The following is a 24,915-nucleotide window of genomic DNA, read 5'->3' on the forward strand; positions in this document are numbered from 1 at the left end:
TTAATGTAACATAAATTCCAGTAGTATGAGTAGTCTAAAATTATTATCATCAATGAGTACACTAATAAAATCTTTGTTTTTCTTGTAATTTCAAACTGCAAAAGCAGGTCTTTGGGGCATAATAAGACGATAGCATACAGTATCTGTTTTAATAAGTAATGTTCAGAATAGGAATGGTGTCTGATATTAATGTATTTTGAAACCTTTGTTAAGCTTTTCTTTTCTACTGAATGTTATTGCATACAATGGCCACAAACACAGATGGAACAGGACTATGTTGATAAAAAGGAGGATTTCCTCTCTTGTACTAATGTGTGTTGTCTGGCATGGAGTTATTTTGCTGACTAATTGCCACTGAATTTTTATTTATGCTTTTTAATTAACAATTACATTTTAAATACCTCACATAAATCTACAATCTCAGTGTGTGGGGGGTAGGAGGGAGAGGCTGTTCAACTTTATGATGATGTTTTACCATGCAGAAATATTTTAGTATTAGATTTCACCAAGCCCCCATTTTTGTAGACGTTCTCTTCATGTTTTTTAACACTTTAGAAAGGTGACCTCATTTTGCTTTTTTTATCTCCGTTTGCTATGGGTTTCACTAAGTGAAACTTTCTTTAACAATAAGTACCTATAGATTGTTTTCTGATATTTTATATAACATATTGCCGCTAATGACTGTTCAACCATTATAGTTTTTATGGGCATGAACGAGAGCACTTCAAATCATAATCACCTTTAATTTCAATAATATTATTACAACAACAAATAAAGTACTTAGTTGCCTTTCAAGGTATTTTCTTTAGCCAAATATGTTAAAAGAAATAAGCACAAAGGATTTAAATTAAACTCTTTTTATATTGTAGTCTGCTCATGTAATTGTTTTCCCCCTACATTGAAATCTATTCTTTCTGTCCGTATGCCGAAGATTTCTTTGCAAAGGTCCAGCCCCAGCAGGTTGATTACACACTTGTTACCTGTAATTCAATACAGCAGTGCCCTGTTTACAAAGTCCAGATTTCCTGTGCTGTCAGTTAGGGCAATCAGCACAAAGACCAAGAGCTTTTGGAACTAAATAAACAATGAGAAAAACATTCAGGGCTGCCAGTAACCCTTCACAGGTAATTTAACAGCCTTTGACTACAAGGCATCAGTTGTTGTAGATGTCTGCTGAGTATGAAATCTGACATTCTGTCTTTGCCATGTTCTGCCAGTAGGTCTGTACGTAATCTCTTGCTGAGGTTCACTGGAGCTCCTTCAGTGCATTGTGCTTTCATATTGAACCTAAGTGGTTTTATTATGACAGACGTACACACCTGCATTCTGTCACGTATGTGTCATGTAGTCTTCTGATATGATACATCAAATTATTTAAAATTTTGGGATTCACTAAACTGGAATCTTTTCCTCTTAAAAAATATATATACCAAGAAAAAATAGAACTTGACAAGTTCTAGCATTTTGAACTGTTCTTGAAAGGTTTAAATACTAACAACCAGGCAATTGCCACAGTAGGATCAATGCAAATGCCATGTAGATAGGACTCTGCTTTCATTACATGCAGAGAACAGAATGATCGCTATTTTGTAGGTGCCCTTTATGTATTGGAATAATTAGTGTTATTGTCTAAAACCTCATATTTATGTATTTTTAATTTAATTGTTTGCTTTCTGACTTTGCTGATGGTCTGGATAATGATTGCAGTGGCTGTTTTAAAGACTATTTACATGTATCAAAGCAGACAAAAAACATCTGTGAGGAGATGTTTAGAGACACAAATCCATCTGGGTCTGTGTCAGAAATGTTCATATCTCTTACTTTAGCAATCAGATGGCATTGTGAGCAACAAAAAGTAATGCACCAACCATAACCATCTATACAAATCCTAATATGTATCAATTTCAAGAATCAAGACCATAAATATACCACATGTAAGTAAAATATTGATATAAATCAACAACCCAAACTATCACACAAATAAACATTTTATCAGATGAGTACAACGTCGTTAAGGGCTGTGCTTTATCCATACTCACTGTCACACAAATTATTGCTATGATCACGGAGATTCCCCACCCTTTTTTAATTTCTGCTATTTCAAATGGACATGCCATTCCCTGCATACTACTGTGTTCTACATTCCACCCTATCTATAACTGTACAAATGTAGAAACTAAAGCCATTTTAAAAATTGAGGTCTGTGAAAATTTGTTTTTTTTACCCTGGTTAAAAATATACTTGCAGTACTATTTGAATCTCTGGCTGTCTATCAGTGACCTTTGAATTTCGAGCATTCTGTTATCTAATTATGGGTACTTAGAAACTGGCTCCCTTTATCTTACACTTTTCACTATATGAATTTCTGCAAGCCTTATTGTGGTCAATTTAAAAGGAAATTCAGATGTGTTGGTCCTTACTGCTTATGTGTCCAGTTGATTCACCATGGCTGTCCGGTAACTGTGTCTCAGGGAATGGAAATGTGCAGTTGTTCAGAAGAAGAGCTTTGAAAGGCAAAGGTGCATCATTGACATCAGCCTAGGAGCTGCAGTTATTTACGCACCTCTAACGTTGACAGTTTACATGGAGTTATATATCCAGTTTATACAGACCCTGTCTGTGATACTTAGTAATCCCAGATGGTGGAACACCACAGGCTGAAGGCTATTTACATCAAAAGGTATATAGCTCAGGTGGGAAACCCTAAATTCTGTCAGGATCCCAGGATTCTCTGTGTTATTCCTGTGCTGCAGAGCAGTACGAAGCAGGAAGAGAGCTGTCAGTGTAAGGTAATGATAACTGTACTTTTATGTGAGAATATGCAGTCAGGAAGGACAGTGATGTAGAAACTCTGTGAAGTCAGGGATGTCATCAAGAAAAAATCTCTGGCATTGTGGTGCAGAGACTAACTTGTGCACGGTGCAGACATGGTAAAGAATAAGAATTCTAGTATAAGAAAAGTTAACGTGTGAGGCCTATGACAGAAGCTACAAACTCATTGTGGTACAGAGATCCACAGGGAGTAGCTAGATCCTTCCTTGCCCCAGTAGTGGGGCAGATTTCTTCAGACAAAAGTTAAATACTAGACAGCTTTCAAGGGCCAAAGAGAATCTGGTGGCAGCCAAAACATAATGTATATCAATCCAGTCTAGATTTAACTATTTTATAGTAATACTGTGCACTTCTGATTGACAAGAATAAAGGTCTGAATTGAAAAGGTTTGAAAGTGCTGAAATTGATGGTGAATGCGGTAAGTTTGTTTCATGGAATTTTACTTGTCTTGGACAAAACTTCCTTAATGGTTGTAAAGTGAAACTGGAAGCTGAACACAGGTATGCCTTTTTGTTCCCTATAAACTGTCCACAGCTGCCTGAGTTTGATAAGCTTTGGGCCATGTTGCATGGCCAGCCCATCTTTTCTCCCTAGGATTTGGGAATGTGGGTAGTGGCCTGGGAAGGGGGGGGCGGGGGAATAGAGAAATTGTTGAAGGATTTAAAGGAATTTAGGCATTTCTGTGCTCAGTGTTGCAACTTGACTGACTGTGAAATCTCATTTTGAAAAGTGATTTAGGCATTTAGGAGTATAGATCCCATTACCTGTCAATGGGATTGGATATTTTTGCCTAACTCCCATTTGAAAATTATATTTAGGCTCCGAAATCAGTTTGGCATTGCAATGCCTAAATACCTTTTAAAATCTGGGACTAAGTCTAAAATACAAATATAAATGTATTAAATCATGCTAAGTGGTTCTGACGAGCCAAAAGAAACTGGCTAAATGGAGAAGGCAAAAAAGGCTGTTTAACTTCAAATCCGTGATGTGTGTGTGCACTGACTAGAGAGAGTAGGGAGCTGGAGGAAAAGATAAAGCAATGAGATCTGTTGTCTTTTTTAAAATGTCCAACAGAAGACCCGCTGTATCCTTCTGTCCATCAGAGCATGCCTTACTCATTCCACCACATCATTCCTATTGATGACAGTTGTTATAGTGTCATGGAAAGAAAGGTAGTCTCTGGGCTAACCATGCTCTAACCTATTCATTAGTGTAAAAGTTAGTACCAGGACTTGGATGCTTATCCAGAAAAGATTAATGACCTTGTATAGATTGGTATGTATTACTCTCATTGATCCGTCATACTCTGAAGATGGACTACAGTCATCCAGGATTGAAGGCATGACTCACTACAGCAAGGTGCTGAATCACCATGGCAAAGGTCTGTGTTCTTAAGAAAGAATGCAGTCTTTTGACCAGTCATGTGAACAGGTGTTTCTGGTTGTGGGTACAGTTTGGATGCCTACATTAAATTAGATACTGGGTAGTTAATGACGTTTGTTTGTCTGATAACCTAAGTAGGTTGAGACCATCTCAGGTAGAGGTTGGAACACTTTAGGATATGTCTTCACTGCAGAGTTTAGTTTGAGTTAATCTACACTCAAGTTAAATCCTCTCAAATTAGTGTATTTTAGATAAGAGCTGACATACTGCAAAACAACACTTAAGCAACACAGAGAGTTTGTGTTAGTAACACAGAATATCTGAGTCTCCACTGCAGTACTAGCTTGAGTATCAGCGGAACTCTAGCTTCAACCCACATTTCAGGACAAGCTAGCTAGCTTGAGTTTAAAAGATCCTCTAACTCAAGCTACAGATTCTTGTATGTGTGACAAGAGTTAGGTTAGGGGCAACACTTGAGTTATACCTTCAGCTAACATTGCAGTGAACATAAGCTCTTAATGGCAGATATCGGGTGAGGTAAGTAAATGGTCGGATGCAGTCCACACCTGACAGGATGCAAGACAATTACATGACCTAGGGTATGTTTTCATTGCCATATTGACTTGAGTTACACATACTTGAGTTATTCCTCTCAAGTTAGCCTATCTCATGTGAGAGCAGCCATATTGTGAAATAACATTCAAGTTACTGTGTCTACACTGGCTTTGGACTCATTCATGTGTGGCATAAAGATTTCTGGGGGCACATCCAGTGATTCTTAGTCCTGCAGTAAGCTGACCTGACCTATGAATTCTCTTACAATGTAGAAGACCTTGCCTGTCCTTTATGGGTACAGAGGGGGAATTATAGGAAGTATTTGGAAAATTAGTGTCAGTAATCTGTGTCCACTCTGCAAAGTGTTCATGTTAATGACTGATGAGTTGTGCTCACTTGAGCTTTAGCCTGCACTCCTGTTAAGACCAGCCAGCCAGGTTTTTGTGTGTGGACAGGAGCTGAGTTAAAGGTAACATAAGTTATAACTTGAGTTAACTTTGCACTGAAGGGAAACGCATAGGGTGCTGCTTAAAATTAATGTAGGATTGGATTCCAAAAGCAATGAAGTATTTTGCCGGCAGTAGGCCAAAACACCAGTCTAGTAAGTGTGACAGATTTATGTTACCAATCTGCCTGAGGTGTCAGGTGATCAGGCTGAGGCCGCAGGATCGTTAGGGGAGGAGATGAAGGAGCACACCAAGTAACTAAGTTTTAAAACTTTGTCAATAAAATAACAGTGGTGAGTCCTGGGTGCTCCCCACGTCACTTAGGGGAAGAAAGAAAGCGTTCGTGCCCGAGCCCTCACCCGCTGTCATACTCACACAGACACAACCCAAGGCTGGCCAAGCCTGGGTGTAACGTCAGAAGGGGAGGGGGGACGAGAGTTCTGTCCTGTGCACAGGACATCCGGGATCTGCTGTTGATCTCCGATTTGCTTCAGCTCTCAGGAGGGTTTTAAGTTCTGGGGTTTTCGGGGGGGGCGTTTTGTTCAGGGACCTCTGTCCCCCAGGTTCTTCATATGAATCCAAACCTGCTTTCTGCAGCTTCCTCAGCTTTCCCAAAACACACCAGCTTCAGGGACGCTAGACTGTTTTTCCCACTCGCTGGCCTTTGCTGTCTCATTGGTTTTTGCAGCCCCTGCAGTTTTGTTCAGCTGAATCCTCCTTTCTCACTGCTGGACTGGGTTGGAATCCAGGCCCCATCTTTCTTGGCAGGCAGCCGAGAGTCGGTTGTGTGCCATAGCCTTGGGCTGGAGTTAGCATCTTATCTTCAGACCTAGCTGGGGCGTCGATTTAACCCATTCCCTTCTCCCTTCCTCCTTCTACGGTCTCTCGTACCCTGCAAAGGAACCTTTTACTCCTCACTTACACCTTCAACCCTTCCCTCAATACACTTCACTACATATACAAGCGCTAGCAACATACAATGCTAAACTGCTTACCCAGGGGTCCCCATGGGGGGGGACGGACAGTTATATTGTGACATTCCCCCCCTTGACCCCGAATCGACATTCTGTTGTGAAGGGTCACCACTTAGGTTTCCACCCTGCCTCTAACACAGTGGCTAGTGTTACCTTTCGCCTCCTACACAGACAGCAATAAAGCAAAAACAAAATTGTTAGGGCGGCAACAATTGCATACACCAGCCAGTAGTGGCTTTTGGCTTTATTAGTGACATAGCATAACACATTTTTTTGTTGACATAAATGCCCCATCCAGATGGCTGTGGCGAAGCAGCTTTTTTTAAATTAAAGATGTGCTGCAACACTGTAAAGGAGGAGGCATCTGTCTGGAACACGGTTAGTTGTTTTCGGGTGTGCGTTAATGGAAGAAAGACATTGGGCGTGAATCATGAAAAATTAAACACAATATAATTGGAAACATTAACACTGCTTTGGATAATGGCAGGCCAATGCACCGAAAAATTTTGCGCTTGAGATTGCAACCGCAAATTGAGGGGCACCCTGGGGTAGGTGGTCCTTCAAACATACACGGGAGGTATTGGTAAACAGATGTGCCTTAGTGGGGGCATATCCCGATGCCTCCCCTTCCCAGCAGATGTGTTGACCAGCCTTATAAAAGTGGCCTGGCATTACCTTTTTTCTACACATTATTTGAGGGGGCTTAATAGGACATAGTTGCCAGGTGTTGCCCTTTGCAATCCATATGTGCTGATAGTCAGGGGCTGCAGTCAGCACATACTGCTTAGCCATGTCATTGAGGGGGGCCACCTCCCACACGTTGCGATGGACCACCGAATTTCAGAAGCAGCCTTCCCAGAGGCCTGGTTGGATTTTTATAGCGGGGGCCACACTTCTTTCATGGGATCAAAGGCCATGAAAGAGCAGGCTATGCCGGTGCACTTCTAGTTTGTGAGCCTCCAGGCATAGCAAAATGGCCATTGTTTCCAGGGAATTCCGGAGTGGGGATGGATTTTCCCAGGCCAGGCTTCACGGATTACGGTTTTTTTTGTTGTTGTTTTTTTGGTGCTTTGGACTTGTTGGGTTAAATATTGTTGAAGTCGGGAGCACACCGAATCCCATGCTAGTTGGTCCCCAGCCTTAATTATGGTCTTAATTAGTTCCTGAAAGGTATCCCACATGTGGAGGGCCAATTTGCCAGTATGTTTGCGGGCAGAGGTGGCCACTGTAAGGTGGGTGAGATCCGCACTTGTGACCAGTTTTATGGCCTTTTTTAATTGTTTGTTTTTTATGGCCCCTTGCTGAATGTTTTAAATACTAGCTGCTGTATTGGTGCCATTCCACAAAGGTTCGCTTTTTTGGGGGGACAAGGACAACGTTTGCCTAAGGAGGGCAGGTTGGAGGGTGGCCCCCCTTGTACAATTGGGAAGGAAGGCAGGGGCCTGAAAGCGTGTTAGGGGCAGGTAAATATTTAAAGCTTTTAAGGTGGCTTTAAGGAGGATTTAGCATTGAGTGGACACTTCCTATTTGGTGGCCGGTGACATCTGCTACCACCGCTGGTGAGAGAGATGTGGAGGTGCTTTTTTAGAAGTGTTTTTGAAGACTAGGGGCTAAGCGAAGGAGGCTACAATTTAAAAGGGATGCTGGCAATTGTTTGGGGCATGTAATATTTACCTCCCCACACTGCAAACGTGTGTGTGACTGAGGGGGTAATATATGTGATATACCAACATTTGGAACTGTGGGGGTTAGGTTGAACTAATACTGCGACCACCTTCCCATGCCAGCTGTTAATGTGGAGCGTTGACTTGGACGGCATATTAAACTTTTTTGTGATATTGAAAACCTCCCCATGTACCTTTTTACTGGTGGTTTACTTGAGCCGTTGCTTTTAGATTTTTCCCATCCAGTGGAACCATAAGTGCTGGCAGTATGGATAGAGATCTTCCTCCTCCAAAGGTAGGGGCCATGGTTTCCAAGTGGAAACAAACTTTTTGGGAGGGAGGTTTAGGTGGCAATGGGATGTAACGTTGTCCCCTGTGGTGCTACCTGGTGGGGTACGGGGTTTTTTTGGGTTAATTCCGCTTGGGATTCAATTGGGGAGAGAGATGCAAGGCCAGGGGAGCTGGGGCTCTCAGCAGGGGGCTGCCCTGGAAAAATACCCCGGTAATACGTGATGCCACATTCCCAGGATGCTAAGTCACAATTGCCCCCCCGCCAATGGATAATTGACCTTTTTTTTCACCATGGCCAATTCTGAACAGTGGTAAAGTTAACAAAGGATGAGAAAAGCGTCGGACACCAGAGGATTTCCACAGATAGGTACCACCGTACATACATTGTATTACACCGATGACTTTTGCATGCCTGATGCAGCAAAAACAGTCCCACCACTCCTGTTTAGGGTGTTCCTGGGCTTTTGCCATTCATGATGTGTTTTATTAACAAAGCAAAAGGGAAAAGAAAAAGAACAACATAAATGTATTTATTGGAGAAACTGAGACAGGTCTAAAAATTTCTAAGGCATTAGTTGTTCTGTAACAGCCTTTTTTGGTTTTATTATGGATGTTGTTTGCCTGGTTTAGGAGGTTACAACAACAATATTTTGTTTCGGGATTAGGGGCTGTAATAGCTTGCCAAAGGGCCTCCCATTCCGCTTCAGGCCACCGCATGAGGAAAGGGTTTGTCCCTCTGTGGTTTAGGGGAGGTCTGGGGTTATTTGGACTATATTTTGCCTTTAAGGCTTTTTTTTTTTTTTAAAGCTTTTTGCCACACTGTGGCTTGGGCCTCATTCACAGCTTGAACCATGGAGAGCCTTTGGAGGTATTTTCCCTCCTCATAATTATAATTATCCAGATAATTTTATGGACAGATGGAGACCTGGATGGTTTAAGCAGGTGGCTGGTTTACAACCGAGGCCAACGACGCCATGACCAGAAACCTAGCGAGAAACTATGTTTTGAGCTGAATGGCCTGCACCCATTTGAGTTTACCGGGTAGGTGAAGCAGGTACACTACCGGGGAGATGCAATTTACAATGGGGTAGGGACCCACCCTCTTAACGTTCAGCATGTGGGCCACTTTTTTTAGCTTTTGCAAAATTACCTGGTTTTTAATTTGCCATTTTTTGACATTTTTAATGACTATTTTTTTTGCGTTTGGCCTTTTTTTAAATTTAAATTGGCCTTTACAGCTTTGTGAGTTTTACATAGCTTTTTTTTTTTTAGCTGGGCAATATATCGACCGTTTGGTGACTTGGCTGGTAAATTCCCCTCCCATTCCCACAGATTGCCCCACATTATTGGACGATCAAAAAGGATATGGTAGGGGTGTACCCTGTACACAGGCTGTTAGAATTGCATAAGGCCGCCACAATAGTCTGCAGCTTTTGGGGCCAATTTGTTTTTGAAGTTGAGCACATTTTAAGAAGGGCTTTTTTTAGATTTTGGTTTTGCCTTTTTACCGTGCCGCTGCTCTGTGGCCAATAACTGATGTGTATTTGTTGCTTGATGTTTAGGGCAGCAAGCAAGGATTTAAGAACCTCTTCCACAAAAGCCCCCCCTTGGTCAGAGCTGATAATCCAGGGTGTGCTGTACCGGCAGAAGATTTCCTCATAGAGTTTTTGGGCAGCCACGGCCACTGTATTAACCCAGGTTGGGAATGCCTTTGTTCAGGCTGAGAACACATCAGTTATTACTAGGATGTATTTATACCCTTCCTTTGTTGTTGGTAGCAAATTAATAAAATTTATTTGCAGATGGTGCTATACCCCTTGCATTTTTTGCTTCTGTAAAATGGGGAGCTGGGCCCCTCGTTTTACCTGGGCACACTTAAGAATTCCATTACAATTTGTTGCACCATTTGTTTTTGTTTCGGCCATTGTGCCACCTGCCTGATATGAACAGGGTTTTCTCCACCCCCTCATGTGCCCACTCATGTAGTCTTCAGACAATGTCCTTTTGCTCAGTGGTAGCTAGTCCCGTGACCATTGCTGCTACTTTACTTGAACAAATTTGAGTTAGCTTATTTGTTTTTATTTATGGAGTAGTCCCTTGTCCTTATGGGCATGATATTTTACCCAAGTAATATAAATTTTCCCCTTTGGTGCTTTATATAACATTATTATAACATTAATGGCCGCAAAACCATTAAAAATAAAAAAGCACACCAAGTAACTAAGTTTTAAAGCTTTATTAATAAAATAACAGTGGTGAGTCCTGGGTGCTCCCCATGTCACTCAGGGGAAGAAAGAAAGCGTTAGTGCCCGAGCCCTCACCTGCTTTCATACTCACACATGCACAACCCAAGGCTGGCCAAGCCTGGGTGGAACTTCAAAAAAAATGGGGGAAGGGTGGACAAAGGTTCTGTCCTGTGCAGAGGCTGTTCAGGTTCCAATGTTAATCTCCATTTCGCTTCAGCTCTCAGGAGGGTTTTAAGTACTGGGGTTTTTTGGGGGCTTTTTGTTCAGGGATTTCTGTCCTCCGTGGTCTTTGGACCAGTCCAAACTGGCTTTCTGCAACTTCCTCAGCTTTCCCAAAACACACCAGCTTCTGGGATGCAAAACTGTTGTTTTCTCACTCGCTGGCCTTTGCTGTCTCACTAGTTTCTGCAGCCCCTGCAGTTTTGTTCAGCTGAATCCTCCTTTCTCACTGCTGGACTGGGTTGGAATCCAGGCCCCATCTTTCTTGGCAGGCAGCCGAGAGTCGGTTGTGTGCCGTAGCCTTGGGCTGGAGTTAGCGTCTTATCTTCAGACCTAGCTGGGGCGTCGATTTAACCCATTCCCTTCTCCCTTCCTCCTTCTACGGCCTCTCATACCCTGCAAAGGAACCTTTTACTCCTCACTTACACCTTCAACCCTTCCCTCAATACACGTCACTACATATACAAGCGCTAGCAACATACAATGCTAAACTGCTTACCCAGGGCTCCCCATCGGGGCGTGGGGGTGGGGAAGCAGTTATATTGTAACATAAGGGTCCTAAAGCGCATCTTAAGGCTTGTCTTCAATACAAAATTTTATCGTGTTAGAACTTGACAAAGATTTGTCAAATTAGCAGACCTTCATTAGAAAGCCCAAAATGTTGTTTTCCAAATCTCATAATTTTTACCTTAATCTCATGATTTTTAGGTCTGACTCATGATTTATGAATGTTTGAGATGTGCAGTACTACTGATGTGACTTGATTTTTTTCATTATGTACTGTATATTTTTTCCATGTTCTATACCTTTAGCTGCCTTGCTACTGGCAGAAGCAGCTGCCATTTTGTGTTCTGATGTGGCCTGCTTTGGAGAGAAAGCGAGGGCTTGTCCACATGGTGCTTTAGTCCACACCAGAAGGATGTAAATTCTAGAGTATACTAGTGTGTTGCACACTAACTGGCTCATGTGGATCCTTCTGGAAGACACTAACAGTTCTCTAGTGTGCATTAATATAGTACTATTTGAAATATTTGCTCTCTTCTCATGAGGATACTGTGAGAAGCCCACTGTGATCTCTCATAAAGATTCAGTTTTGCTCACTCTTGCTTTGTTACCCCTTAATATAAAATAAAGGTGGTTCTAACAAAGTACATGCTCATTATTTATTCAAAAATATAACTGAGGTATTAATCATTTGAACTTGTTTATTTCGCAGCCACGACTGTATCCTTAGTAGGCCCCATTACTAGTGGACCCTTTTTATGGGGGAGAATTTCTGTTCCTTCCCTCTAGCAACAACCCTTTACTGCACCCAAGATCCATTTGCACACTGAGAAGCAGCAACTCCCAATGACACATATAGGCTGTGGGACCTCAGTGCGAGCTCCCCAAATCTGCATCACCTCCATTTTACATAGAGGAAACACACCAGTTCTACCCAGTTATGGTTCTGTAAGGTCACAGAGGAGGGGGCAAGATTTGGCTCATTAGAAATTGTATTCCTACGAAGTGCAGCAGTTTTGGTCCAGTGCAATTTTATTGAGAGTTACAAATATATATTATGAATATGTTTTTTCTTCTAATTCCACATTTACTTATTCATTTCAGTACAGTACCTGCTTGACTTGTACAATAGGAATTCTTTTCAATACAGTACAAGTCAAGCAGGTGCAGAAATAAAAATGAAAAGAGCCCCGCACGTGCTATCAAACAGGGAATGGAACCATAGTCTGAATATGTACCATACACAAAAGGAAAAACACAGGTGTAAAATCAAGTTTTAGATATGTGCCATCATTATACATTGCCACAATACAAGTTCCAGCAATATTTATTTCCAGCACTGACCACACTGATAATGTCCATAGAAAGAAAAACTTCCTTTAGAAAATACTAACCAATGATCACCTCAGTTAGGAAAATCTTTCTTTGCAAACTTTTAATAATCCGAATTTATCAAAGGAAAAACTTACCGTAGTGATAGACAAATTTGTTGTTCAAAATCACTAACAGAAAATAGGGTTGAGATTGGTTTTCAAGGGTTAAATATCTCTTAGTGCTAACATTACATGACAGAAATTTATTTTCACATAGAAATCTGTTAGATGTTCTATATTAGTGCCTTGTTCTGAAATGTGAGGTTTATAAAAATTCCCTGAAAACAAAACATTGAAGCTATATTTCTCGAGATCATTTTTAATGTGGGTTTAGTATCAGTGTCGAAGGATCTAAGATTACTTAGAAGAAGTTACAGAGTTAAGTTATAAAAAAGGATTACATCACAGAAGCTTTTGCAATGGATATATTCTAAAGCAAAAAATTACAACAATAAAACAAGTCAGTAAAGATTCCCAAGCACACCTATATAAATTGCTTCCTTTGCATCTAGAATTAATCCCCCATGCTTTCTGTGGTACCAGTCAACCTTATTGCAGCTCTGAGTTCTGATCTGGAATAAGTTACTCCTGCACTTGGCAAAACCTTTGAACTGATTTTATTGGTCTGGATGCTCAGAGCTTTGCTTTGGCAATGGCATACCCACTTTCTCTTGGAGTACACCCTGTCTTTGGGCCATACCCATTGTGGAAATTATGCAGATATACACATGTGCTTGCTTTTGTGCTTGGGAATTAGAGCACATTTACAGGAGGTTACTCTTAAAAAAATTTCTTTGCCTTTGCAAAACTTAGATAAAGTTTCTCAAGTTACCTGTATTTAGTAGGGAATACTAGAATACTCTGAATACTGATGTAAAACTAGGGTTTGCCACTTTTAGTTGGATGTATTCCTGGAGGTTTCATCACATGGACATAAACTTTAATTAAAGGTTAATCTTTAATTTCTGGAGACTCCAGGACACTCCTGGAGGGTTGGCAACTCTAGCATGTAACATTATTTCGTTGTCACAGGCAATTACACGTTTTTAAGGGCAACCACCCACAGTGGTGCTTGTTTGCTACGACACTACACTTTCTGAATTCGTGGGTCTGTTTCAAGTCAGAATTTGGACCCTAGATGAGAAAGCATGCTGAGAGCCTTCAGAGTGAAATATGTTATATAATCATCATTTGTTTGTTTATTTATTTAGTAAGCCACTCTACTGGGCATGTTTCAAAAGTGCATCTCTGTACTCTCCCCTGTTAAAAAGAAGTATGGTATTAGAGTTTCTTCCAGTTGCTTAAATGTAAAACTTTAAAAGTAGAACAGTGTAAATCTATGCAGTTTTTGGACTTTGTGCCTGCAAGCTGATAGAAGAATCCAAATACTGTATTAGTCATAGCTTTGGTTGGAATGGTGAATTTCATTCTGGCTAAGAAAATTTCCATTTGAAGTGACTCAAGCGCCTTATATATTTTTTTAAGCTACTGATTGCTGATACAAACTGAGTAGTGTATGTGGCGTCAAACTGGGCTGCAGAAAAAATATAAATGTGTTTTTGTTATCATCATTAAGCAGTCTATCAATTAAGCTTTGATATACTCCTGTGCTCCACAAATGGCACGGCTGTTAGACATATTTGATACATGTCTAAGAGGAGCAATTCCATTTAGGCCTGTTTTGGGGCCACAAATTTGGAAAGGATACAGTATCATCACAGTAAATGTGTGTTAATAATCAGCAAGTATATGTTTGTAGGAAGTATACTTTTTATTACATAGCTATTTTTTGTAGAGAAGTTGTCATTTAAAATCTGCTATTTGTGGGTTTTACTTGGTAGTGACTTTTCTTTAAAGGATAGTGTAGAGTATATCTTTAAAAGAATGAAATTAGATGTATTTTCCAAAAATTCTCAACAAAGCTATCTGACAATAGCAGTCTAACCTTAGAAGCCCTCTGTTATTAAAGAACTACAGTGCAGGAAAAAGTGGAAGCTTTAGAAATTTGCTTTTGAAAAGCACTATTGTGAACTCTAACCGTTTGTTAAAAAGAAAAGACAATTCTTCAAAGTAAGTAACAAAATTTAATAATTTTAAATGATCATGTGGTAATTATTAAACTAATATGTAATTAGCATTTGCTAATGACAATCCTAATCTTGACAAACGCTTTCATTCATTTTGCTCCTATCATTAAAGACTTTAAAAGCACTGATTTTGTTAACTGAGTCCCTTGGCTATTCATCAGTGGTGCAATTCAACCTAATACTCCAGTGGCCAGTAATCAGTGTGTTGCCTATTAAATGAAGGAAATTTTATCATTGTCTTTATGAGCGCCACCTTTATTTCCTCTCTTTATCACACAGCAGGTAGATAGACAAAAAATATTATAGTATCTAACAAATAAACATTTTGGGGTTTTTTGGTCTAAAATGGCAAGTCAAATCAATCTGTGGTCATTCCAAATGATATAAAATTTAAAAAAACAACATCTTGCCAATGATCTGTTTGTCAGGAAAATTCAGATGCATTCTTTAAAATATGGTGAATTAAAACTAGATTTTTAAGAATTTCAATAGCTATGTTCATTGTTGTTTAAAAGATTTTTTTTCCTCCATAACCAAATATCTGCTCTTTTTATTTTCTGTTAATAGCTGTAATTGTGACATCTGATCTAGAGGCCTGATCCTGCAAGGTGACATACACTGGGCTCTCAAGGGCCTCTGAAATTAACAAGAGTTGATGCTGAGCACCTTGTAGGATCGGGTGTTGTGTGCAGGTAATGTAGCCTCCAGTCAATGCTGCCATTAAAATCATGTTACTCGCCCACTACTTAGTCCATGTCCCTCGTTTTCTGCATCAACTGCAGATTTATTATCCTCCTCTTTAAGGTGTTGCTTAACACAATGCCAACTTCATCTCTGCTCTCATTTCCAGAATCTGCATTACCTCTGCAGTCTATACTTCCTGTGCAGCCTTTTCTCCTCCCATCTACACCATCTCAAATGCCCATTTTTTATCTTTCTCTTGAAGATTCCCAACTTTGTTTTTTTCCTTACAATTGGAATTCTCTCGTCATCTTTGTGCTCCAAAGAAATGAAAGAGATGTATATTAAAAAGCACTGAAGATCTCCAAAGCAAACAAACAAAAATATCTGTACCATATTATTAACATCTAATTATTTAGTACATGTCTTTGTGTCCATGTATCACCCCATTGATTTCAGTGGTGCTCTGTGCAAAAATAAAGGTCCACCTGCATAGATCCAACTGCAGGATCAGAGATTCTGAACGGATCGAGACCATGTCTTCCTCTGTTTTGTTTAGCATTGAGCATACTAAGGGTGGGTGCTCAATAAATGATGATGATTTTGGAGACAAGAATATTGATTATTCATGGATCAGAGAGGGGTGCTATATGTCATCAGCATGGCTGGCATGATGAACCACTTCTGAATAAAACTTATGATCCTCCTGATCCAATCAGTCTATGTCATTCTGCTGCCTAGGACCCTGGGATGTTTTTTATAAATATTATATTATTAGAGATCAAAATAGGTCAGAGCCATATCCCTAAAATTCAGTAAGATATTTTTTTCAGTAGACTCTGTAATCTATTTTTAGTGGTTTAAAAAAATCAGTTATTTTCTTTGATTACATGTCCTTCCTGTCACATCCTATTCATTTCAAAAATTTTGTATTTCTGCTCCTCTACTTTCCATATTTTGTTCCTATTGTTAAAAAGCATAAAAAGATAAAGATTAAAAAGATAAAAAGATAAGCATCTAGTTTATATAATCACATCCCAAAAAATTCTCAGGTATACAATTGCCAGGCGTATTGTTTCCAGAAATGGCCTTAACTCTGAATTTTCTAATCTTTTATAAGTTGAAAACAGACCTAACACATGTATTTTCAAAGTGTTTGTTTCTGCAGTTTTGTTCTGTTTTTTAAATAGTAGTTTAAAGGTGTCCTGTAGAGGAAAAAACATTGGGCCAGTGGTGACTTTTTTTATGCTTCTTTATGATATGTTAAGAAGGACTCTAAGATGGATGGTTGCTTTTTTTCTTTTCTGTTCATTTTTTTATGTAAGAAAAATTCAGGATTTTTCTAACCTAAATGATTACATGATAACTGGAGAACACTGGCATCACAAGGGAGAAGGTCATGAAAGTTTGGCAACTTAGGGGAGGGATTTCTAGTCTTTTTTGAAACTCTTTGGTTTTTGTTAATACATATTTAACTGAATTTACTAATTAACATTTTGGATAACGAATGTTTTTGTTATAAAGATTCAGCATATTCACCTTTTTGGTTAAGGTGTGAATGTTCACAAGGAGTATGTTCTATGAGACTTCAAAGAGATGCTCCAGCAGAGCCAGTGAAGACCAGACTTAACATACCAGATATTTTCATCGTAGAAAACAAAGAGGGCTCAAGCCAACTAAAAATCAGCACCTTTTTTTCTTGGGGGGGAAAGAACCATTCAGGCCTTCTTTATATAGAATGAAGAAACAAAAAGATCACATTCAATTTTTTTTTTAATGCTTTGTGGGTCATCTTTAAAAGAGAAGACAAAATAAGATTTCAATTTCTTAGAGACTCTTACAAATCTGGGTTTATGGATACCATGTACATCCAAAGCAATGATTTGTCTCTTGTATTAATGTGCAGCAATAGCAACTTTTGAGCCAAGAGTTATTGACAGAATGGACTGCAACAGCTTCAAAAAGAGTACTCAGTTGTGTCTGATTGCACTTAGGCAGCCTTTATTCCTGAATTAATTATACAATACAGTATAATGCTACAAAAAAAGCCATTAAAGTCATCCGTGTCAAAGGGAGTTGGTGTATATTGGAGTAGATTGTGGCATTTGGCCACAGCTGTGGGTCTGAGACAGGCGGAGCTCAGTGGTTGCATAGGGAGGTATTCCGCCTCTGGAGGAATGTCTCCCAGAACCCACTCTGTTTGTAACGGAGAGAGCGCAGTCTCAACACTGTAAATTCCAAGAGTTTAAAAATCACGAGTCAGGTCTCAAAACATCATAAGATTTTTTTTAACATGTGGGTTTTTTTCTTTGTATCCTAGTTTCTGTGCCCTTTAGCCTGCATTCAGGTCAGGTTTTCCATATTTTCTCTTCAATTTTTAGAGCAAAAAACTTCCTTTAAAAAAAGAGCTGAAATTCTTGTGCAGTCACTTCATTAGAGGAGCTGAGGTTTTAAGAAAAAACATCAACTATTGTAAAACTCATAATAAATTCATGTGAGTTGGCAACACTGTAATCATCAACACCATTTCAGAAACAGTCCGCACATGTGGCTGTGCAGAGGGAGATGGAGTCATGGCTTTGCTTACTCCACACCACACTCTGCCCTTTTTTTAGCAATGTGATCCAGAGTGGGAGTAACTTGGCTCCAGTTTTGACCATCTCTTATAAAGGTTGTTTACTCTTTCAACCCCACTGTGTAGCCATGTAAGAATATGGGGTATAATCTGGCTCTCAGAAGATATTAAGATACATAATTTACATTGTCTTCTGCACTTGTATGGTAGGTTTGCATGTTCTAAAAAGATTAAATTTATCCCTATGGAGAGAACCGACACTTTAAAGGCCAAATCCTCATGCCAGTGGCACCCAGTACAAGTGACTGGACAGATGCACTGAGGATAAGTGGGAAGAAATTGTCCCCCGCCCCCCTCAGAGGTCACGGAACAGCTATAGAACTTTTCCACAGAGGCTACATCAGCTCATTGTCTGCATTCTCTGTTCCTGCTCCTGTCCCTCCCCCTGTCCAGTCTCTGATATCTGTCTATATGGTGTTGTGTGAAGTGCTCTTCCAAGAGGGGATTTACACCAAACAGGTTCTATACCCCCAAATATTGGCCCCCAAATATTGGCCCCATCCCCACCAGCAGAACCACATTAGTTCTGCTGTCAGGGTACTCTTTGCTGAGGTGGAGTCCCTAAGAGCTTAAGAGTAGTCAATTATTTTTTCCCAAGGTCCAAATTTCTTGATCAAGGTCCAGACTCCAGAGAAAATAATACTAAAAAATAACAACAATGATAACAATAAGTAAATAAAAAGCTTTCAGAGTCTGTTCAGAATCCTCTGGATTTGGCCCGTGGTTTGCCTATTGACTGCCCCTGCATAGGGCCTTTTGTAAGCCTTTTGCACTTGAGTGAATTTTACCCAAAATGATTATATGAAGAAAGAATAGTCACGTTTGCATGCAAAGTAGTTGCTTTGGCAACCTAGGCATCTCAGCCATTTTATGCTTTTTTTTTTTTTATTTAATTGTCCAAACATACAATCAGATTGCATGATCTGTCTGGAAATTCTAATTTTGAAGAGAGTGGATGTGGGAAGAAGGAGGAGGCAAATTAGGGGTTTCAATATTTTAAACTCAGCTTTGCTTCAGTCTTCTAAATATGCCAAAGTCCTCCACTCTGATCACATTACTGGAAAATATAGGTGGTCTGATAAAGATATATAATGTCAAACCAGCACAAACCCAATTTGGTATTTGTGTACAGTATATTTTATTTTAAATTGCTGCAGAGCTGAGTATGCCATTCTAACCCACAACACATTTGTATGGCTGGTAGATCTTTAACTATTGTAACACTAGCAGGTGATGCTTTAACATTATAAAATATTATGCTCTTACTCCTGTTGTTTCAAACTAGTGTATTAAACATATACACATAGTATTAGTGTGTTCTACATTTCGGGAATTCCAGGCTCTGTGGGCTAGGGAACCAGAATACAGAGCATTTATTGTAAAGGAAATACAGCTTTACTAACCACAAGTTAAACACAAGGGAGAGACTAATAAATCTGTCAAAAATATCTGTTGTATTAAAATATATTGTAATCTTGGTACGTTAATGCAGTTCAGTAAAGACTTTGCGATATCAGCATAAGTGATTTAGACGGTATTTTTCTTTTCCAGATAAATCCAAAGGTGTTAAGATCATACTATTTTTGTGGTCATATTTGAAATATGATAGTATCATCTATGTCTAGAGAATTTATTATATTAATATGAAGAGAGTGCTGCTGCTATTATTATTATTATGGGTCACACAGTATTACAGAACTCAGTAGTGGTACACCTTAAAAATCTGTCAGCTGTAGTGCAGTGTCAGTGCCCATCTTCTCAAGCTGTTGTAGTTTACATTGAAAAGAGAGCCATTTTAGCTAGAAGCATAGCAATCTCGTTGTATTAATCATTTTCTCTTTTTTAAGCAATACGAGAATGTCTGTCTGCTTTCCATGACAGAAATAAAATCCTTGAAGGGGACAGTCTGTGAAATAAATTCTGAAGGGACAGTGAGACTACCTCTCTTTGACTCCCTGTGGCCTAATTAAACTAAGGAAAAGACATCGTAAAAGAAATTAAATTTAAGAAGCCAGATTAGCAACAGCAAGGGTGTGGCAGCAGCCAATATATATGTGGTATTTCATTTGCAAGTAACATAAAGGTAGTGTTGATGTTAAAGAGGGGAGAACATTAGACCTGCAGAGATACCTATTCTTGTTCTTTAAAAAAAAAAAAAAAGTCTCTTGGAGCATAATAGTTTCTTATCTAGTCTCTCCCCTTTGCAATCTTCCGCCTACCCTATTACAGCCTAAAAAGGATACACACCTCAGAATGTGCTATTCTGCTCGTAAATATTTCCAGTAACAAAAAGCGATTAATTAAATAATTTATAATCTCAATTGTAAGAATGTCCCTACATGCCTGGGCTTCTTTTTTAAATAAAAATATAATCGGGGGTCATTATAATTTTTCTTAACGTTTCCTGGGTGTTTACAGGGGAAATTGTATCTAAAAATTCGTGGTCAGTTTCTCTGAGTATTTGAATGCTGCCAAAAAAAAAAAAATGAACCATCAGTCAGACTAGTGGAAGTAGAAAGGACTCAAAATTCCTTTCTTTGTGGACACTAGAGCTCATCTGTTATTACAAATTTATTTTAGCTGGATAATACCTGGCAGTTTTGCTTCGATACAACTAAGACCAGTGATACTAGAAAACTGCTGAGAAATTATAATATTCACTGGTCTTTTGACCAATTTGGGGGGCTTGAAAAATTGCCAAGAATATTTTCTTTGTGGTAAAATCTGGGGCTCCACATTGCCATCCTTTTACATAGGTTGTGTTTGTACTCGTTTTTTCCCCCCCAAAAAATCCCACTGTTGGTAATATTGCTGCCGGCAGTGGTGAGAGTGATAAAGTATTCAAGGCACTCTTCTCTTCCTGTTAAAGTATCTGATCCAGAGCCCATTGAAATCAGCTGGAGTCTTTCCATTAACTTCAATGGGCTGTGGAGCAGGCCCAAAATAAGGGGGATAGATTTGGTTTGTTTTTTTAGTCCTATAGTCATTCATGCCCCCAAATTATTAGTCATTCATGCCCCCAAATTATTCATACCTCACTTCCCTAAGATATGGTAGATAAACCCAAATGCAAGCAGTCTGCCCTAATATTACCTCAAGGCCAACCAGAGCTTAGTTGAGTTTTTCTTCTTTTCAGAACAGCCATTTGTTTTTTTTCTTTCCACTAAGCTTCACCCAACTCCACCATAACTGTTACACATCATTATTTTGAGATAATCTAAAGGAACTAATCCAAATCTATGTAATGGCAGTATATAGCTTGCAATCACTAATTTTAAAGAAATCCCAGGTGCAAACCCATTCTTAAAAATTCACTAAAGAAGGACTGAGATCAAGATTTCGTAATCACTATCAGCACACAAGGTGCCTTGAACTAGCTTTGTCATTCACATAGGAACTTTAAGGTACCATTGGCCTGCTCAAAGAATCCTTAGTAACAATTCCTGAGTTAGCCAGTAGAAATCTCAATGGAAACACTGCATCTGGCCCCTTTTTTTCTTGGACTTTGTGCATTTCTTCTAAGGTAGGTGCCAACAGGAGGAAGAATCTCAAAGCTGCTACTGAATAGATAACACTTATATGGCAACATCTTTCGCAAAACAACAAGGGCCAAACTATTAGTGGCCCCTGGGGGGGGTGAACAAGGTGGGAAAGTACAAGGAGATTTCTCTGTTTGTTTGCCCTGGGCAGGAGTCAAGCAGTTGTAATCCCTATGCTGTCCAGAGCACATGGATTGCTCCCTCCTAGCCCAGGCTGAAGCAGAAGCCATCCCAAAGAGGGCAGCAGAATAGGCAGAGCCTTGGCCCTGCCCTCCTCTGCATTGGTCAGCAGAGTCACTGGTCAGCAGAGTTGTCTAGATCTGGAGAGAAAGCATTCTGCACCATGCTCAAAGATGGTGCAGCAGTCACATTCTCCCAGTGCTCCTGTGAATTTGTGCCTACTATGGGCACCATCCCTTGTGGGGTAGTGTGGCTTTTCACCACCCCCAACATAGAGCAGTGTCTATCAGACAAAGTCATCCAGTGCGTCTGGGTTGATAGCAGCATCATAGGCTGTGAGGTGACACTTCGACTGTAATTTTAAATTTTAAACGTAAAACAGCACAGAAGGATTATTTTCCCTGTATTTGGTGAGTAGAAAAAATGACTGGATCTTTCATCACCCTGTTAACCATAATACATTCATGGTCTGGGAGGCTAACATCAGTATCTATCTTATTATATGTTGTTTTTATGTTATACTAATTTTATTGTCTGAGGCCCTGATTCTGCATCTTTTACTTAAGTGCACCTGTAAACACTATGAGATGTTAGGACAGCTCATGTCAATAAACGCTACTCAGTGTAAGTAAGGCTTGTAAAATAAGATAGTAAGTAATACCTGCTTTTGTGTGTGTAGTATTCTATACATACACATGCATATAGTTATAATTTTAATTATATTATAATTTTAGTATCTTTATTTTATAAATGGTTATATTGAAAAACCTTCTAGTGAAGTGCCTGTACATATGGGTTATATATTGGTTTATTTGTGACACGCATATATCTCAGAAGAAAGGCCTATTTAGTATGTATTATGCTTTTCTGTGCTTTGTTATTGCCAGAAGCTTGAAAATCAATAGTTTTTTCTTTTTGATAATTAAAAGGATGGTTTATCTTTATATGGATCTTTAATTTTAATAAGCTAATAATTCTGATTTTTAGCTACTAATATCTTAATAGCTAGGTCTTGTTACCAACATTTTTTATAATAATTTCTTTGGCTAGTGTTGCCATGTTATCAGCCTGAGAGAATTTTTGGTCTATAGTGACGCGTACTGGGTAAAGTAGGCTAAAACTGTCAAAGGCATTTTTAAGCATTTGCGTTTAAGACTGCTTACTGGTTGTAGAGTAATGGTATGTGGACTGTATAAAAAGACAATATTGTGTTTTCCTCTCCCTTAAAAGATAAATGTTTTGAGTGAAAAAAGTGACTTGTGTTAGCTATGTGTCCTCAACTGCACCGGATCTGGTAGAACTTTGGCTCTTGCCGTAGCAACAGACATGCTGAATGAGCACTTGTTGCCATGCGATATATATTCCAGCTACGTTATTATGGCATTTGAGTTGTGTTTATCTTAAAATGTATTTAGGCAGAGGAAGATGAAGTCAAAGAGTTTTGAGAAACAAATGTTTATAATTGTCTCAGATCCAGAAGCAAATGCTCTAACTCAGTTATGCAACATTTTACACCTGCATCCCCATCCCCTGCTTTTTCAATACTTACAGGAAGAACAGAGAAGGAAATATATTCTGTTAATCTGAGATTTAGAATTAGGATATATCTGCTTTAGATGAAGAAAATGTAAGAGTCAAAATGGACATTAGACATTTTGCATTAGAAGTAGGAAAGGAGAATAATGAGTCCCATTTCTAAATGAATTTGAAAAGCAATCTGATTTTAGTTCTAGCAATGCAGAGCAAATAAAATAAAAACTATCGTACTTTATTTACTAACCGATGAATTGAATTGTCCGCCTTTTATTACAGATATAAAGCAAAGACTATGAAGAGGCAATCATTTTTGCAGCTATCAGACTTTCAGTAACATATCTCTTGTGGTTTAAATAACAGATAGTTTAAGTGTTTTTCCATTACCTTCGTGTAAATGAAAAATGCATAAAATATTTTAACAAGGCAAAGTAATCCAAGGAGATTGTTATTTTGTGTTACAAATTAGGTTATTTCTGTCATAAAATTAAAGGGAAAAAAATCAACGCAAGGACATTTCAGCTTAATATCATTTACCAGAAGGAACATGTAACAGATTTAATGAGCTAGCAGGTCACCTGAATCCAGCTGTTTCCGACCAGCTTTATGAAACGGAGAATGCAGCTAGCGGTAGGAGGTAAGCATTATTACAAGCTCTCAAGGAGTAACAAAATCGATTTCTGCTTGAATGAATTAATTTAGATTATCAATTTATAACCAGCTACACGAATCCCATCAACTCAACAGTTCAGTGAATGATCAGTCTCAGCCCTTGCAAGAGCGTAACAATTAGAGAGCTCTATAGTTATCTCCTGTCCTGCAGGGTTGCTAACAAAGTTACTAGTTGGCTTGACAAGAGGAAAAGGGAAATGTCTGCTTAAAGACTTTGCAAAAGTGAAATATAGCATAGGGGCGGGAGCATCTAGAATTCAAGTAACCAAGTTACAAGTTTGTGGGGTCTAACTTTCTGATACTCTTGCCAAAGGGTAACTTTAATGCAATGTCATTCTCTTTTTAAGTACAAGGATAAGGCATCTTAAATCAATAAGTAAGATCACACTATTTAAATTTAATTTTTCTTAAATAAATAATTATATATTTATGTGCTAAGAAGGAACTTTTTAATGTTTCTTACTCTAAAACAAATATACATTTAAAAATGTCTTTGCTTGATGGTGAACCAAACATGATGGACTGAGTCTCCACCACCCCACACCTTGCATCATCATTGACACCTGCAGAAAGAGATTGTAAAAGGCTACCAAGTGAGATATTAATGTTTTACATTCACTTTGCAAAGGTGTTAAATGACGACACAAGATGCAAGTCAGCGGAGGATCAGACCCTACATGTTTTAATCTTTGACTTGTCTCCTTTTAATATTACAGAATGGCTATAACACAAGAACTAGGCAGCAGGTGTAAAACAAACAAAAGGAAGTATTTCTTCACACAATGCACAGTCAACCTGTGGAACTCTTTTCTAGAGGATGTTGTGAAGGTCAAGACTATAACAGGGTTCAAAAAAGAACTAGATAAATTCATGGAGGATAGGTCCATCAATGGCTATTAGCCAGGATGGGCAGGGTTGGTGTCCTTAGCCTCTGTTTGCAGAAACTGGGAATGAGTGACAGGGAATGGATCACTTGATCATTGACTGTTCTGTTCATTCCCTCTGAAACATCTGGCATTAGCCACTGTCAGAAGACAGTATTCTAGGCTAGATGGACCTTTGGTCTGACCCAGAATGGCCGTTCTTATGTTCTATGGGTAA

General features: G+C 39.1%; 1 protein-coding gene across 3 annotated transcripts in view; it reads left to right on the plus strand.

The window, feature by feature from the left end:
* Positions 1-24,915, plus strand: part of ZNF407 (zinc finger protein 407) — a 462,207-nt gene that overhangs the window by 367,639 nt on the left and 69,653 nt on the right. The window contains exon 9 of one of the 3 annotated variants that reach the window (XM_077810511.1): positions 23,422-23,640. The exons of the other annotated variants lie outside the window; for them this stretch is intronic. Coding sequence (XP_077666637.1) covers positions 23,422-23,441 — 20 coding nt within the window. The 3' untranslated portion in view covers positions 23,442-23,640. Of the gene's footprint in view, positions 1-23,421; positions 23,641-24,915 lie in introns of those variants that run through there. 3 annotated transcript variants of the gene reach the window in all.

The sequence above is a fragment of the Eretmochelys imbricata genome, chromosome 2 (assembly GCF_965152235.1).
Source record: "Eretmochelys imbricata isolate rEreImb1 chromosome 2, rEreImb1.hap1, whole genome shotgun sequence".
NCBI classification, from domain to species: Eukaryota; Metazoa; Chordata; order Testudines; family Cheloniidae; genus Eretmochelys; species Eretmochelys imbricata.